We start from the raw sequence: 17975 nt of genomic DNA, 5'->3' as shown, positions 1-17975 counted from the left end.
TATGAATGGCAGTTTCAGAGCTGATTACTCTCGTAACGGACCAAATAGTAATTCGGATCCGAATTTTTTGATAATTTATCAAAGCTCGGATTTTTTGGTTACGTACACGTGTCGACTTTATTCTGATGAAAACTTCATTTCTCCTCTAGCATATACCAAGATTTACTATACATATGAAATAGTTTATGTTTTTTTTTGAAGTCGCGGACACCGGATCTGAATCAGAGTTGGTTGAACGGCCACTGAATTATAAACGAGTTGACCTCGAAATGGGAAATGTTGAAAGTAACGGATGGCCTTGAAAACCCGATCAAGAACAGAACCGATAACTTTGTTTTGATCTGATTACAAATCCAATAAAATTGTGATTGGAACAACGTTCACATATTTTTTTCATTCTCGCTTTTTACACAGAAAAATAATTTCAAGATGATTAAATTTATTTTGCCGTTCACACACTTTTTTTGTACAGTTTATTCAAATCTCTATGAACATTTCTCCCCAAAATAGCCGATGTTGTAAACATGGCTGCAGTTAAACTTCCGGAAGCGCCACAAAAAACTGTGTCTTGGCCGGTCATGAATAGATTTTTGATTTCAGTTTTTGCTCGACATTGGATTGTGAAGTTTTCTGTAAACCGAGCCATGTTATGCTGAATGCCGTTGATTTGACCTTTGTGCATTTTCAGGTAATAGTTATGAGTCACTGGGGAGCCGACAATTAGCAGTTTCCGTTTTCCTTGCAAATACGGAAACACTTGCAAAATTCGTTTCCACATTTTTCTCGCGAATGCGTCTTTTAGCTTCTCGTAGTTTCGGTCAGCCTTGCGTTGCGGGCAGTTGTCCCAAATTTTGAACCACTCATATGGCGCTAGTGTCACCGCTACGCAAGTTTGCGAGCCCTTCTTATTTGCCGAATTGATAGTCGCATCTTTAGCCGAAGGAAAAGTAACGAACATAACCGGAATCCCAAACTTTTCCAGGGCCTCGAACGGGTCAGGCTCCGAAATCCAGGACTGGTAAAGCTCGTCGTAATTCGGACCATTGAACACCCAAAAGTTACGAGACGGCAAAATCAGTTCTTTATCGCCGCTGTCTAAGCCGACGAAAATGTTGAAATAACTTATGCTTGGCGATCCTTCTTCTAAAAGCCACTTTGCACTAGGACAGAAATCGTCTAATACGTAACGAGGCACGAGATCGAGATAAGTGTTGTGTAATCCGACACCCGAGACGATCAAGTCGGCTTCGTATTGAGCGGCAGTGTTCGTTCCGCTTCCATATTTAACAAGCACTCCATACGCTTCGAGGGAATCTTTTTTCGTCTTACGAACTAAAATTTCGCTCACGTTAGCCTTTGTGAAAAAATGACCCCCGTTTTTAATGATAGTCTGGGTCAAATAGAAGGGTAAAATTGAAGGCCCCCCTACGGGATAAAAGGCACCGTCTGATACAAAATGATCTGAAACTGTAGTTAAGGCATAAAGGGGCGTTTCGCCCGGAGGCGCTGCAATTCCTGCCCAGTTGTACAGTAAACACGCTCGTAAATCTTCGTTATCAGTCAAACTTTCAATAACTTGTTTTGCCGAAGTGTAAAAATACTTCTCTCTGTAACTTTTCGGAGGCAAAATCTTCAGCGAGACCAAAAATTGTGCGATCCATTTTGGCGCTGTTTTTAGAGCCCAGAAGTATATTTTCATGTACTTTATGAATCTAATCAGCTTAAGGTATTGATTGATGGCGTTTTCTTCATCTGGAAACAGTTCAAGCATGTGTTTCTTCCACTTATCGTATCCCCCATGGATGGAGAATCGTCTCAAGTCGTCGTGCTGGCTTTGAAGATCTCCAAAGACTAGTTCGTCGAAACACGATTCCATCTTAGCCCAGGTGAGCTGGCCTTGAATTCTTTCCCAGTTGTATTTTTCAGTAAATTTGTTAATTTCATTTTCTCTTGATTATTTTTTCAGTTTGTTTCATTTTAACTGAAAGGTATATTACTTTTTTTGCAAGAGTTTGCACAACTGAAACAGTTTTGATGTCTATAATGTATAAAAATGAGGATCAATTGATCCCGCCTTGATAATTGATAAACTTGGAGACTAAACTTTTCTTAGAAGCCCTCCTTTTTGTACCAATTTCAGGATTTTCTCAAGACATTACTAAAACGATTTTACTGATGTGTCTCATCTCAAAAACAGATTTTAAAAATTGCTTAAAAAAGTTGTCTGTCTGAAACTGGGAAAGAAGAGTGGTCTGTTGATGGCCTTCGGTGAGTTGTTCGAGGAGTTTGAAGTTGGATGATGAGAATCCGAGGTTGCCGACGTAGTGGAGTCCTGTGTCGAACTCGAAGGGACCTTCAACGAAGGTGTGGCAGCTCCCTCCTACTTTTGCATGCTGTTCCAACACCAAAACTGAACGACCTGGAATGATTTAAAATTGGATTAACGTTTTTAACAAAATCAATTCCAAACGCAGAGCTCCGGAATTTAACAAACTGGAAAAATTGGAACATAGATGCAACTCCTCAACTGCTGTGGACCTTTTACAGCCTATAACTTTGAAAGCAAAAAAACTTGAATCTCACGCCTGAAAAAATATATGTTGAAAAAATATTGAGATATATCGAAGAAGTCGCAAAGAACCTTTGCTTCAATACAGAATTATGAAACATATAACTGATGTTTTCCATATGTTCAAGAGATCAACATCAAATATGCTTTCCTTGTCTTTTCCTATGTTGTTTAGAAATAGCTTGTCACGTATACTATGTTCAAAAACTTCAGTTTTGTTAGTTCTCAAACTATTTCATTCGCTCAACTATGTCCACCTGTTTTGGCCAGCATGGCAGCTGTGGTGAGTGATCCCAGTCCAGATCCAATGCAGATGACATCGAAGTGTCGAGGCACCTTGTCCAAATTGGAGCCGCGCAGATGATGTCGCAACATCTTTCGTTTTTCTTTCGAAGACCTGTAAAAAAAACACTTTTTTGAAAAAAAATCTTTTGAAAGGGGTTTACAGGAATCATATGTTTGTATTCCAAATATTTTCGAGATAATGAAAAATTTCAGTTTTTTTTGTTGAAGCGTTTTTCTTAGGGTCCATAAATTGAAATAGCAGCGAAAGATTTAATTGAATGAATTAGTTTCCCATTTTTAGTATCAAGAGATTAAAGATCATGACTTCAGAGATTATTCACATCGGTATGAACGAATTATTACTTCAGATGAAAGTCAATTGGTTTTAATTAGACAGTGTGCTAAATATATATAATTCACAGTTGAAACCCCCACTCAATTGGCGAACATCTGAAGCCCAAAACGTTTGCACTTTGTCTTGCCCAAATTCTTAGTGAGAATATCAGCCACCATATTGTCAGTCCCAATATAGTTCAAATCCAACTGTTTCTTTTGAATTAAGTCCCTGATGAAATGTAGATGAATAGCAAAATGTTTTACGACTCCCTTGTTAACGTCGTTTTTCACAAGAGAAATACATGCTTGGTTGTCCACAAACATTTTGAAATCAATTAAATCGAGTTTGATTTCGATCAGCAAATTCAACAGGAATAATCCTTCATTACAGGCTAACGAAAGAGCTGTAGCCTCTGATTCAGCTGTAGATTTTGCAACAGTAGTTTGGAGTTTGCTAGCCCACGATATTGCACCGCTGTTTTCAAACAGGAAAAAGCAATATCCACTAGTACTGCGTCTAGTGTCACTGTCACCTCCCCAATCAGAATCAGAATAGCCATACAAGATTGGCGTAGCAGTACATCGTCTGTAGATAAGTTTATACGATCTAGTTCCTTTCAAATATCGTAGAACTCGTTTTGCAGCAATCCAGTGTACTTCAGTAGGGTCGTTCACATATCTACTCAAGCAATGAGCGATGAATGAAATATCAGGCCTTGTAGTAATTGACAAGTAACTTAGACTGCCGATAAGTCCTCTATAATCTTTGTCGTTTGCTAATTTCACCTCATTTGGTAGCCGTTTACAAAGTTTTAAACCATCAGCTGCAGGTGTAGACACTAGTTTACACTCAATCAAACCAAATTTTGACAGTAGCTTGTCAATATACGCTTCCTGAGAAATTTCTAACCCATCCCCACAAAAGTTGAATTTCATCCCCAAAAACCAATAAAGTTTTGCTGTTTCGCTGATTTTGAATTGACTAGATATTTGTTGTTCAAATGATATAAACTTGTTAGCATCATTGCAAGCGTAAATTATATCATCCACCCAAATGCATACGTATTCCAAAACATCTTTTGAAATTCTCATGAAAAGACAGGGATCACTTTTTGACGCTGTAAAATCTATTGACTTAAGGAACATCTGTAAGGTATAGTACCAATTTCTTCCTGACTGCTTTAATCCATAAATAGATTTATTTAGCTTACAAACAAGTTGATTACCCCCACTGTCTTTCTGCTCAAAACCTTCAGGTTGTTGCAGGAAGACATTCTCTTCCAAATTAGCGTTTAGATAGGCTGTTTTTACGTCCCATTGTCTTACATCAAAACCCTTAGCTGTTGAAATTGCTAAAATAAGTCGTAATGTTGCCATTTTTACTGTAGGACAAAAGGTTTCCTTGAAATCAACGCCTTTGATTTGATTGTAGCCTTTAGCCACATATCTTGCCTTGTATCTTGAAATTCCCCCCTCATTATTGTATTTGAAAGTAAAATGCCACCTTCCCCCCAAAATAGTTTGATCCGTTTGTGGAACTAATTCCCAGACATTATTGTTGATCAGAGAATTATATTCATCCTGCATTGCTTTTTTCCAATTGGGGTTAGAAAGTGCATCGTTAGCATTTTTTGGCAAATTATCAACATAAAAAGTTGCATCAGCTAGCCAACACTCATCAAAAATTGTCTCATTTCTAAAAAATGAAATCTCAGGCGCATTTAATTGTTTGATCCGTTCGCTGCGGCGTAATTGATCATTTTCAAGGTTTCCGCCATTGACATTATCCGCAGAATTTTTCTCAGAAATCTCAGAATAGTTTTCAACGCTTATTTCCAATTCCCGTCCAGAATCATTTTCATCGTCATTTTTGAAAGGAAAAACTTTTTCATCAAAAGTAACATTTCTACTCTCCAAAAATTCAAAGTTTCCATCAAGCTCAGTTCCTACTATATAACATTTACTGTTCAGACTATATCCAAGCAGAAATCCTTTCACGGCCCTTGAATCAAGTTTTTTCATGTTTACTTTTTCGACAAACATATATGCAGCACAACCAAAAATTTTTACGTGTTTCAAATCAGGTTTGCTTTGGAAAAATTTTTCGTATGGGGTTACCCCAATTGCAGAATGATAAACTCGGTTTTTCAAGTAGAAAGCTGTTTTCAATGCAAAAGACCAAAATTTCTTTTCCATGCTGGCAGTTTGTAAAAGACATCTAGTTATTGCCATTACACTACCCCAAGTTCGCTCTATTTTACCATTTTCCTCTGGTGTATAAGGCGCAGAAAATTCAGTTCTTATGGCATTATCAAGACAAAACTGTTTAAACTTTCCAAATTTGAACTCTTTTGGATTATCACTAGCTATTGTTTTTGGTTTACCATAATCCGCTATGAACTGTTTGAGCATCTGAGTGCTATCACTTTTATTTTTCAATAAGTAAACCGCAGAAAATCTTGTGTAGGAATCAATAAAACCTATTGCGTACTTAAAATTGTCTACAGATATCGTATCAATTGGTCCCAAAATATCCGTATGAACAATTTCTAGTTTTTCTGTAGCTCTAGTCCCCCAAACTTTTGGTATCGCTTTCCGCTTAGCTTTTTCAGTTTGACAATCAACACAGTTATTATGTTTCTTTTGGCTAAATTTAACTCCCTCCGTTAGATTTTCTAATTTCTTGATGTCATCAAAATTATTATGACCAAGCCGTTTATGCCAAATTTCTATGTCCGAAACAACCATTGCAACATTTTCCACAGAGTGTTCATTTGCCAGTTCAATTTTCATTTTGAAAAGATCTCGTTGATTTTGAAGCAAAATTTCAGAACTATCTGGTAAAATTATTCTGGGACAAACATCATCAAACATTACATCAGCTTTATTTCTGTTAAGTTTAGATACAGAAACTAAATTTGGCGTATACGTAGGTACAAACAGAGTATCTTTCAGTTCTATAGTTATCAATCGACCATCACTTGTTTGAACTTTAAACGTTACTTTTCCCTTTCCCACAATTTTTGAATTACTTCCATTTGCACAGCCAACATTTCCATTAATATTCGTATCAAGTTCCGTAAAAAATTCGCGTGTTTTAAACATATGCGCAGAGCAACCGCTATCAATCAAGCAAAATTTGTCGGAATTTACGCCAAAATCATTGTCATTAGAATGAAAACTGAAAAAGTCGACAGTGTTTTCATTTTCTGAAGTAAAATGGCTTTTGTTTTGTTGATTTTTTGATGTAAACTGTTTTTGATGGCTGCTATTTGAATGGTTATTTTGGGTATTTTTCCTACAATCTCTAGCAAAATGTCCCATTTGATTGCAATTGTAGCATTTTATGTCTTTCTTGCAATCCTGTTTTCTATGACCTTGCTTTCCGCAACTGTAGCATTTAATAGTTTTATTACTAAAAAACGTTTCATTTGTTGAATTTTTCTGCAAAAAAGTCTTGCTTGTTTCGGCAAAATTTGACAAATCTCTTTTAATCTCGTCCAAGCTTTTTGCATCTTTCGAAAAATTCACCACAGTTGTAAAATTATCAAATTTTTTTGGTAGTCCTTTTAAAAGCATTGCAATCATCATTTTTCAGAAATACCCTCTCCCGCTTCTTGTAGATTCATTTGCAAATTTTCCGATCTAAGTATGTAGTCCTTAATCGATTCGCTCGCCTCTAATTTCAAATTAGAAATTTCATTTAACATTCTTTGAACACGTGGTCGTTCCGTACTTTTAAAGTAGCTTTGCAGCCGATTCCATGCCGCTGAACCATCTGGTTTATCGCGTTTTATTAGCATTACAGACTTTCGATCAAGGCATTGTATTAATTCACACCACAATTGTTCTTTTCTATCATTAACATTAGTCTCATTTTCACTACTTCCTGGAACATCTGTTCCCTTCAACGTTTTCTTTAAATTCAAAAGAACTATACGAGCTTCAAATTGCTCAGCAAAATACTCCCAATCATTTTCATTTCCCGAAAAAGTCAATTTTTCCAATCTTGTTTGAATACTTCGTGCCATGGTTAAATGTCACTTCAAATTTCGAATTGTAAAACTTCTCTTTCAAAACTTCTCTTTTCTTTCAAAACTTCTATTTTCAAAGTTGTAATTCATACAAACAATTCTTTTCTTTCTCTTGAAATCCTATTCATACAAACCACCGTAGAATTTTACTCTCTGATGCTGTCAGGCGTAGAGTCTCAATTCTTCACGAAATCGCCCATAACCTCTTAGGGTCCATAAATTGAAATAGCAGCGAAAGATTTAATTGAATGAATTAGTTTCCCATTTTTAGTATCAAGAGATTAAAGATCATGACTTCAGAGATTATTCACATCGGTATGAACGAAATATTACTTCAGATGAAAGTCAATTGGTTTTAATTAGACAGTGTGCTAAATATATATAATGCACAGTTGAAAGTTTTGATAAGTCATCAGTTGTATTCAAGCGGCTGTTTATTTTTTTAAGCTTTATTTCTGTGATTTGTTTTCATGTAGAAATTCTACATGAAAACAAATCACAAAAATAAACCTTAAAAAAATAAACAGCCGCTTGAATACAACTGGGCTCTTTTTCCTCCCCCCCCCCCCCCCACCTCACTCAAACATGATTTTTATGGTCTAACGAGTGGTTTTACAAGGTTAGTTATGAAGACCAAACATGTTTGTGATGGCCTAATTAGTCTGCATGGCAAATTTCATGACAATCGGACAAAGTGAACAGAAACTTCAAATATAAAAATTTGCAGGTGTAGGGGGGGGGGGAAGGAAAAAGAGCCTACAACTGATGACTTATCAAAACGCTTCAACAAAAAAACTGAAATTTTTCATTATCAAAAAATTATAAAATTTCAGTTTCAATCTGATAAACACTCAGCTATTCGATACATTTATTTCTTTTGTTTAATCATTTATCTTTTATAATTAACTTATACAGTGCTGATTTAAACTATCCGGACAAAACGAACAAAACTTGAATTTTCAAACGCGTTTTTCTCAAATCGGGTTAAGATTAGACAAAAAATGAAGAGAACAAAAGTTGCTTAGAATTTTACCAGAATTAATATGATGCCATTTTTTCTCCGAAATTCTCATCAAAAAATTTACCCCAAAAATGGGTCATTTTGGCTTTTTTCAATTAATCAAGAATTACGCTGAAACTATTTTGTTAATTAATAAGAAAATTATATCACAGGAAGCCTCTTACGCAGCTAAACAAATTTTAAGAAGGGTTAAATCTTCAAAATTTGCGCAAAAATGTTTAGAATATATTTTTAAGCAATAATTCTGGGTTTTATATAGTAAAAATCACCTTTATTGACTATCAAGTGAAAAAAAATTTTCTCTTATACTGATTTTTGGAGATTTAACCCATCTTAGACTTTGTTGAGCTGCGTAAGAGGCTTCCTGTGATATAATTTTCTTATCAATTAACAAAGTAGTTTCAGCGTAATTCTTGATTAATTGAAAAAAGCCAAAAAGACCCATTTTTGGGGTAAATTTTTTGTTGAGAATTCGGAGAAAAAATGGCATTATATTATTTCTGGTGAAATTCTAAGCAACTTTTGTTCTCTTCACTTTTTGTCTAATCTTAACCCAATTTGAGAAAAACGCGTTTGAAAATTCAAGTTTTGTTCGTTTTGTCCGGATAATTTAAATCAGCACTGTATGCTCTCACCTTTTGCCAGTTGCGGGCGGATGGGATCTTAAGAACTCTCGGAAGGGGTTGTCCCGCTCATCTCCTCTGAACACTAGGTAGAGGATCAAAGCCACTCCGGAGCCACTTGCCGCAACAGCTGTGGCAATCAGCAGTTCTAAGACGAAAAAAAAAACAGAACGAAATGATGACAATTTATTATGATCAGTATTGTGACAAACATTCAGTAAATTCTAAACTTCAAAACACTTTGAAATTTTTGTTTACCTCTCAATATATGGATATGGCTAGGCTCTTTTTCCTTTTTACCCCACCTGCAAATTTTTATATTTAAAGTTACTGTTCGCTTCTTCCGATTGTCATGAAAATTGACATGAAGACTAATTAGGCCATGACAAACATATTTAATCATCATAATTAACCTTGTAAAACCACTCGTTAGAGTATAAAATTCATGTTTGAGTGAGGTGGGGGGGGGGGGGGGAAGGAAAAAGAGCCTATGGCTATTTTACCGCCCCTCCCCAAAATCTTTGATGAAACTAGTTTTTTGAATCAACTATTGTATTTACTAGCTTATAGATAGATAATGCCAAATGTGTTTGGAATTGGCTTGTTGGCATACATGCCAGATGTCAAAACAACCTGGCACTGTTAACCTAAGTTTCATTTAGTAAAAGTACAAGCTGAATAGAGAATGGTATAAGAGGGGAGCTGATTTGTTATACGCTTCGGAAAAAATTTTAGTTAATCTTTGCAAGGAAACCAACTTTTGCAAGGATTGTTTTTGGTGGAATAACGAAATTTGAAAATTGATCAAAATAAGCAGGTTAAAAATTGCTTTCATCGAAACTTTTTTCTGTTATTTAGCGACAACTCCACCAATGTCTAAAGACTTCAAGCAAATAACATATTTTTATATTCAATTTAATTTCGCTTAAGCTTCGGTATTGTATAAGAGAAAAAAAATGTTTTTAATAAGACATTTTTCTCATCCAATTTTTTTTGTTTTGAGCGGAAACACTATTTTAAAGTTTGAGCAAACACAATGAATAAAAAGCTCTTTTTCAACCCCCCCCCCCCCCCCCCCCCCGTTCTCCAACTTACATAAGCATCAGTTTCATGGTGTAACCAGGGGTTTTAGAACGTTACGTATGACAACCAAATATGTAAGTCAGGGCAATTAGATAATTAGTCAGCAGGCCATTTTTGTAACAATGGGACAAGGCGAACAGTAAATCGTAGGTGTAGGGAAAAGGGAAAAGCGCCGAATAAAAAATGTCGTTTGCTTCAAATCTGAGACACATCATCGTATCATTTAATTTTTCGAGACTTAAAAAGCTATACCCTGCCTAGATAATTAAGGGAGGTTATCTTGCAAGATCTTGCAAGAATCTTGCAAAAATTCTTTAAAGAAGATGCATAGCTTTAAAATATCTTGCAAGGGATGTACGTTGATGAAAGTCTGGATGATTGACATAGTGGTAAACTGAATTACTAAACGGAACATATTGCTTTGTCGAAGACTATGGTACTCACTGTTTCTCGACATTACTATGGATTCTTGGGTGTGGTGGTTACCGTTTCCTTAGGTGTCTCGGCTTCTGTTGAAAACGTAGATTTGAACTATTGAACTAAATTTTCTAAAAGTATCCATTTGTCATATGTCTCTTCGTACACGTGCAAAATAAGCACTGCAGTGCGATTAGCCTCTCCAAATATCGAAAAAAAACGTGGTCAAAAAATTAATGTTGCTTATAACTATTTTTGTAATACGAGTTTTCATACTTTTCGGCATCCAGTATAAAAAAAGTTGTTCTTTACCCCTCCCTCCCACCCCGCCTGACACGAGCATCAAATTTTCGGTGCAACGCGTGGTTTTGCAAGAATAACTATGAAGCCCAGCAAATATGTTTGTCATGGCCTAATTAGTCCGCATCACAATTTTCATAACAATCGGACAATTCGAAGAAAAAACTTTCTCATTACGAGGCCAAACTGTGCACTGTATAGGCGCACAATTTTGTGTTTGTGTGTTCCTGGATTCCAGAGACAAGTTCCAAACATGTTCCAAAAAGCAAGTGGATCCCGCTTGCAAAATTTCTGTGGATTCCGCGAACAAATACTAACGTAAATTTTGTCGGCACATTGAATTTGTTGCGGATTCCGCAACGAGCAAATATAAGTAGTTGTTCCGTATTCCCCAAATGTGAGCGGATTCCGCAAACGTAAGTGGATTGCGCAATTTTATGCGGATTCCGCTTACAGTTTGCGGTTTCCGCTTACAATTTGCAGAACACGCTTATATTTTGCGGATTTTACTTTTAGTTTGCGGATTCCACTGACAGTTGCGGATTCCGCGACAGCTTAAGTTTACTAAATAAATTTTATTATTTGATCATGGATTTCAAAAAATGGTTCCGGATACCACACATTTTGTTGCCGATTCCGCAAAGTTGCCTGTTTCGAAGCAATTTTGAGCAATACAGTTTCTTTGCTATTTGTCTGTGGAATCCAAAACAGCAGAAAAGATCAAATGAAAAAGAAAAATAGCAGTATTGCGGATTCGGCGACAATTCTGATTTTTGGCTATTGCGGAATCCGCATACAATTCATAAAATGCACAGTTTGGCCTCGTAATGCTTGTAAAAATTTACAGGCGATAAGAAATAGTATAAGATCGGTATTCATGTGAGTTGGAGCAAAATAGGGGGCTGGGGGATACAGATTTGAAAAATCCATATCTTCTCCACTCTCCCCCACATCCAAACTTTTTGCGCCGGAGGCAAACTTTGTGAAAAAAAGGCATTTGAAAATCATGCCAAAAAAGGCATTTTGAGTACTTTCGCAAATAATTGACTAAAAGATTGAGTTTTTTTGGAACGCGATCAAAATAGTCTAAAAACGGGGGATCAGATGGGTCCCCATCTAAATTCGCTGCAGAAATAGGGTATTGGTTTTCTTTTTCCTCCCCCCCACCTGCAAAACTTTACAAACTAAAATTTTGTTCACATTGTTCAATTGATATGAATATTATTGTCAAACGGACTGACTAGGCTATGACAAACATATTTGGTGCTCATAAAAAACCTTGTAAATTTGCTCGTTACACCATAAAAATCATGTTTGTGTGAGGTGGGTGGGGAAAGGAACAAGAACTAGGGTATTTATAATGATTCGAGAGAGCTCAGAAACCACTTTGGTCCAAAAAATTCAGAAAGTTTTAAAAAATCCATCCCTTCTTCTAGAGAAAGTCCTAGAATTGCGTGGAAAACAACAAAAAAGTTTAAAAAAATACTAAAACACGCCCGAATACAAAGTTCTTTCCTATTTTCAATGGTCGGAACAAAAACTTAAGCACACAGTTCCTCCGATAATCAATAACTGAAATAATATCTCCCTTCCTCTAGAGAAAGTCCTAAAACCGCCCTTGGTCACGAAATATGTTTTGTCAAATGTAAGTTCAAGGCTATTACAGTTTACTGAGGCACCATGCATTTTTCATAAACACAAAATTGCCAAAGTGGAACCAGTTCAAAACAAGCAATTTTTATTTATTTTAACCTATTATTTTCTTGATAAACTATCTCTGTAAAATACTTAGAACTAACCAATCATGATCCATAACTAACACCTACAATAATTTGTAAGGCTGAAACTATTTATAGTTTCAGACAGAACAGAATAAATTTAACTTAGCAAACAGTTGCTCTTCTCCAGAACAGTTCCTGATATCGAATATCGCAAAGACTAGTATACACTAGATTTATTGAGACTAGGAGATATAATAATACGATTAAGATCTGTATTTGTCTAAGAAGCTGCACGAATCTATCCGGCCGAAAATAAGATAGCGTTACGAAGAGACGGTGTAACTTATCTGAAACTACTCTATGAGTGAGCCACCCCGAGTTTAAACTCAAAAGTCTGCTGGGTACAATTGGTTAATTAAATTCCCTCTTGCTCGATGTTACCAGTTCCAAAATTCTGGTTAAAAATTTTTTTGATCTATCAATATAAATCGTCACAAGCGATGATCTATTGCAATTAAACATAAAACAAATCGTGTTCTCTTGCAAGTAGCACAGAAAGTTCAGACCGCAGATCTAAATTTCAAAAAATGCTGATTTTTTTAAGTTTATAACTAAATTTTGTCTTACATTCTTTGAAATATTGCTTTAAAAAATTGCTCAAAATTGAAGTAAGTGATTGAAGAGAAATTATTGTCGTTCAAAATTGATTGCGAGGACCTTAAATCGATATATCTCTCGATATATTTTAGTGACTATTTGTACTACATAATTTTGTGTGGAAAAAAAGTAAAAAAAACTTAAGCACACTGTTTTTCACAACATTCAATCACTGAAGCAAGAAGAGTGATCGGCTTAAGGCAAATAGGGCTCCATCAGTCTTTTATTGTCTGATGTAGATTTTGACAAAAAATTTCAAGCATGTTCATATATTCAATATAAATGATATCTGAACAGTATTAATTGGCCATTTGAGTTTTATTAAAACGAACTATATCACTTAGCTTTAACTATTCTTAGTTTTCTTCATTGGCATTTTCAAACCCCCATAATTTTACCGAAAAAGGTCTCATGCCCCCCCCCCCCCCCAAGAGTTTCTACTCCCTAGTCCTCCAAACTGTTACCCCTCTGATACTATCTTAAGACATCTACTTTCATACAACAGTACAAAAATTTTCTAATGGCGCTTTCGGTGCAAACATATACTTCTTGTGAAGGATGCGCATCGAAAAGAAAATGCAAATTTTCAAATTTGCTCAAAAAAAGGTAAAAACTGTTTTTTGGCCGTTTTTTTTTTTATAATTTGTTCCGTATGGTTATTTTAGAGGCCTCGGAAAATCAATTTGATTGACCTAAAAAAACAATCAAACATATTGAAGTTTTCCAAAACAGTTTCAAGTCTTCAGCATCAACTATGAGAGACTAAGGATTTTTAAATCTATAACCGACATCAAACTACCTCATTGACCAAATGAAAACTGTGAAAGCTCAACACGAACTTTTAATGAAAAAATCCAGAAGTCAGATATGCTAATCCGGATTTTGCTAACAATTATTTTTGAAGCTTGCTCATTATGATGTCATGTCCACAAAACTTAATAACTTTGCCTCCAAATATAGCTTCTTGGATTTCTTTTTGAAAAAAAGCGCAGCTTTCTACTAAAAATCTTCTTTCCAGACTTGGTATCCAGACTATCACGACGCATTGTCAGATTATACTGCGACACATTTTCAGACAATAAAACGACTAGTTTCCAGGTTTTTCAGTGACTCATTTTTAGACTATTGCGACCCAAAAATGATGTTTTTCTTTCATCTTTTTCCGCTACTATAAAAACCTGTTTTGACTATAAATTAATTGTGGCCCATTTAACATTGGGACAACATTGAAAGTCTGAAACAAATAAGTAGCAGATCTCAACCAGGAAAAATTACCAATGGAGCTACATTAAATTTGATGGCTTCAATTGAATCTGTTTGATTAAAACAGACCCAAACAATATATATAGAAAAATTTAGCTCTTTCAATGTTATCCTTTCATGGGCAGAACATATTATATTTAGCAAGAGTATAACGATATGATGAAAATACGAATTAATTGTTAATAACTTTATTAGAATCATCAATCAAAACTGATGTTTTTTTGAAAGAAACCAGTTGCAAATGATATTTTTAAAGCGTCGTTATCAATTTTAAGCAGATGCAATTAACGCTAATGCCCGGCTGGCTTAGCTGATAGTATGCTTAATTGTCGTCTTGGGGAATTTTGACTATTTAGACCCAATATATCCCTCCTATATTGTCCGCTGAGTCCCTTCCCTAAATACCAGAACCAGCAAGGGGTGAGCTACGATCCGGTATTTGGCGACAATCCCTTCGGTTGAAAGGTTGAATTTGGTGGTCGATCGATGTACTACACTGGGTTGCGTCCCCTTTACTCAATTGCTCTCGACTGTTCTTTTCCCCGGAACGAATCGCAAGAAACTGGATAGTAATTGAATTCAGAAATAAATATGTAAATTGCTGAGTATAGGGGCCGCTTAGGGGCTTGAATACAATTTATTAAGTATCAATGAATTTAATCTGCCATAAGTTCCAGATAACTGCCTCTTGCAGTTCACTTTACAAACAAATCTAAACAACTCTTCAACTTGCTTCACAAAGCTTCACTAAAAATCTCGCGTCGAGGACTCACTTTAAAAATTTCACGAGTCACTCTCAGGACCCGTCTGAATTCCAAAAGTCTCAATCTTGTTCTCCAAGTAACTGAGAACCCACTACTCTCTCTAGTAGTTATCACTGTTCTCTAACTCTGACCGAGAACCAACTACTCTCAATCATAGTTATCACTGTTCTGTCTACGTAACTGAAAACCCACTACTCTCTCTAGTAGTTATCACTGTTCTGTTCAGTTCGGTGGTTGTACCTTAATCGCGTATCATTATCTTTATTTACTTTTGGTTCAATCAGAGGCGTACCGTTCCCCATCCCTACTAACATTCCTTTAACTAGCTGCCACTCAGGACTTATCAGCTGAATCAACCATTAGGTCAGCTTTAATTAAACATCGGGGTTGCACTTAGTTAATCAGGACATACTGAGCAAACATTGGGTTCAACTACAAAATCAGCTCCCAATCGTATTTGACAAATGACCCCTTGCATGATTTTATTTTAGTTCTTACTTTTTCCCTTTCCTATGAATAGGGTAGTTCTCACACAACCGGGAATTTAACTTCCGTGATACTTGAAAAGTTTCCAGTTTTTGTCATTTTTAATTTTATTCCCCTAAGTCCAAGGGCTGGGTAATTCCCTTCCCCTGTCCGTTTTGATCCGAAAAACCACCACAAGAACTTATTTAAAATGCTAGGGCTGTTCATAAAATCTTCATCCCGAAATTCCCATTTCCCCCCATAGATGTTCCCAATTTTTGTACCGGGGCTGTATTTTTACTTGTTTGCCGTTATTATCGAAAGTTCAATGCTAATTTATCGCTTTTCAGGGGTTCCGGGGGTCTTGGGGTCAAAAATGCCAAATGACCTCCTAGAGGTTATCCAAGGTCAAATGAGGTCAAACTCATCCAAACGTCTAACTTTCGATGGGAGATCATTCCCACTAAGTTTCCTTCATATCAGACCATCCCTTCCCCTATTTTCGAAAAATTTGGGTCAATTAACACTTTTCCCTAAAATTTCCATTTTCACCCCATAGGAAGTTCCGGAGAGGATTGGGTCACTAGGGTTCCCCCTACTGGGTTGGGCCCCCCTTCACATTGGTGCAATAAATTCACAAGTCAATTATCACTATCAGGTGTTAATAGCCTAAATCAATTTTCAAGTGCTAATAGCTTCCGACGTATTGCCGGATTGGGTCCAAACATTAATACATTATAGGTCTTCTCCGAACTTACCATCCTTCCAAGTTTCAGCCTCCTAGCATTATCAGGGGTTGAGAAATAACAAAAAGTGGGTTTTGTTTACATAAGGCGTAAAACCGGAAGTAATAACCGGATGCGTTCAAAATCCCGGTGGTGAACTTCCCTCGTCTAGGGCTATAACATATTGCAAAATGAAGTCATTCTGACCATTTTTTACCGGTTTACAAAAAGTGCTAGTTGCATTTTTGGAAATCATTATTACTCGCCCCCCAGGGGACCCAGGGGACTGGAAATTTGCATGCCCGCCTAAAATCATCTCTATTAGTCACCCACCAATTTTCATAAAGAATTGGACTAGTGGTTCCCAATCCGGGGGGGGGGTTTCCAGAATTTGCGCGCTTTTCCAATTCTTTGCCCTAGAGGTCAAATTCAAGGTGCAGAGTCCGATTACGATTGTTTGCTCTCAAACTAAGCTTATCTATCACTTAATTTCATTGCCACAATGTCATACAGTCGGCAAACTATCTCTGTAAAATACTTAGAACTTACCAATCATGATCCATAACTAACACCTACAATAATTTGTAAGGCTGAAACTATTTATAGTTTCAGACAGAACAGAATAAATTTAACTTAGCAAACAGTTGCTCTTCTCCAGAACAGTTCCTGATATCGAACATCGCAAAGACTAGTATACACTAGATCTATTGAGACTAGGAGATATAATAATACGATTAAGATCTGTATTTGTCTAAGAAGTTGCACGAATCTATCCGGCCGAAAATAAGATAGCGTTACGAACAGACGGTGTAACTTATCTGAAACTACTCTATGAGTGAGCCGCCCCGAGTTTAAACTCAAAAGTCTGCTGGGTACAATTGGTTAATTAAATTCCCTCTTGCTCGATGCTACCAGTTCCAAAATTCTGGTTAAGAGTTTTTTTGATCTATCAATATAAATCGTCACAAGCGATGATCTATTGCAATTAAACATAAAACAAATCGTGTTCTCTTGCAATTAGTACAGAAAGTTCAGACCGCAGAATTAAATTTCAAAAAATGCTGATTTTTTTTAGTTTATAACTAAATTTTGTCTTACGTTCTTTGAAATATTAAATATTGCTAAAAAAATTGCTCAAAATTGAAGTAAATGATTGAAGAGAAATTATTGTCGTTCAAAATTGATTGCGAGGACCTTAAATCGACATATCTCTCGATATATTTTAGTGACTATTTGTAACACATAATTTTGTGTGGAAAAAAATAAAAAAAACTTAAGCACACTGTTTTTCCCAACTTTCAATCACTGAAGCAAGAAGAGTGATCGACTTAAGGCTAATAGGGCTCCATCAGTCTTTTATTGTCTGATGTAGATTTTGACAAAAAATTTCAAGCATGTTCATATATTCAATATAAATGATATCTGAACAGTATTAATTGGCCATTTGAGTTTTATCAAAACGAACTATATCACTTAGCTTTAACTATTCTTAGTTTTCTTCATTGGCATTTTCAAACCCCCATAACTTTACCGAAAAGAGTCTCATGCCCCCCCCCCCCAAGAGTTTCTACTCCCTAGTCCTCCAAACTGTTACCCCTCTGATACTATCTTAAGACATCTACTTTCATACAACAGTACATAAAATTTCTAATGGTTCTTTCGGTGCAAACATGTACTTCTTGTGAAGGATGAGCGCATCGAAAAGAAAATGC

The 17975-nt window shown here is 36.0% G+C and overlaps 1 protein-coding gene across 1 annotated transcript; it reads right to left on the bottom strand.

Moving 5' to 3' along the window:
* Window positions 1-451: 451 nt before the first annotated feature.
* On the bottom strand, window positions 452-10408 carry LOC134856036 (all-trans-retinol 13,14-reductase-like). The gene is made up of 5 exons (XM_063872406.1): window positions 10396-10408; window positions 8881-9016; window positions 2827-2966; window positions 2264-2419; window positions 452-1896 (listed from the first exon to the last, which is right to left on the bottom strand). Exons 1-5 carry the CDS (start codon window positions 10406-10408, stop codon window positions 452-454), a joined length of 1890 nt encoding a protein of 629 aa, XP_063728476.1.
* Window positions 10409-17975: the final 7567 nt, after the last annotated feature.

This window comes from Symsagittifera roscoffensis, unplaced genomic scaffold, assembly GCF_963678635.1.
Source record: "Symsagittifera roscoffensis unplaced genomic scaffold, txSymRosc1.1 SCAFFOLD_222, whole genome shotgun sequence".
NCBI lineage: Eukaryota > Metazoa > Xenacoelomorpha > Acoela > Convolutidae > Symsagittifera > Symsagittifera roscoffensis.
Note: the sequence above shows the minus strand (reverse complement) of the source record. Positions and strands in the feature narration are given on the sequence as shown.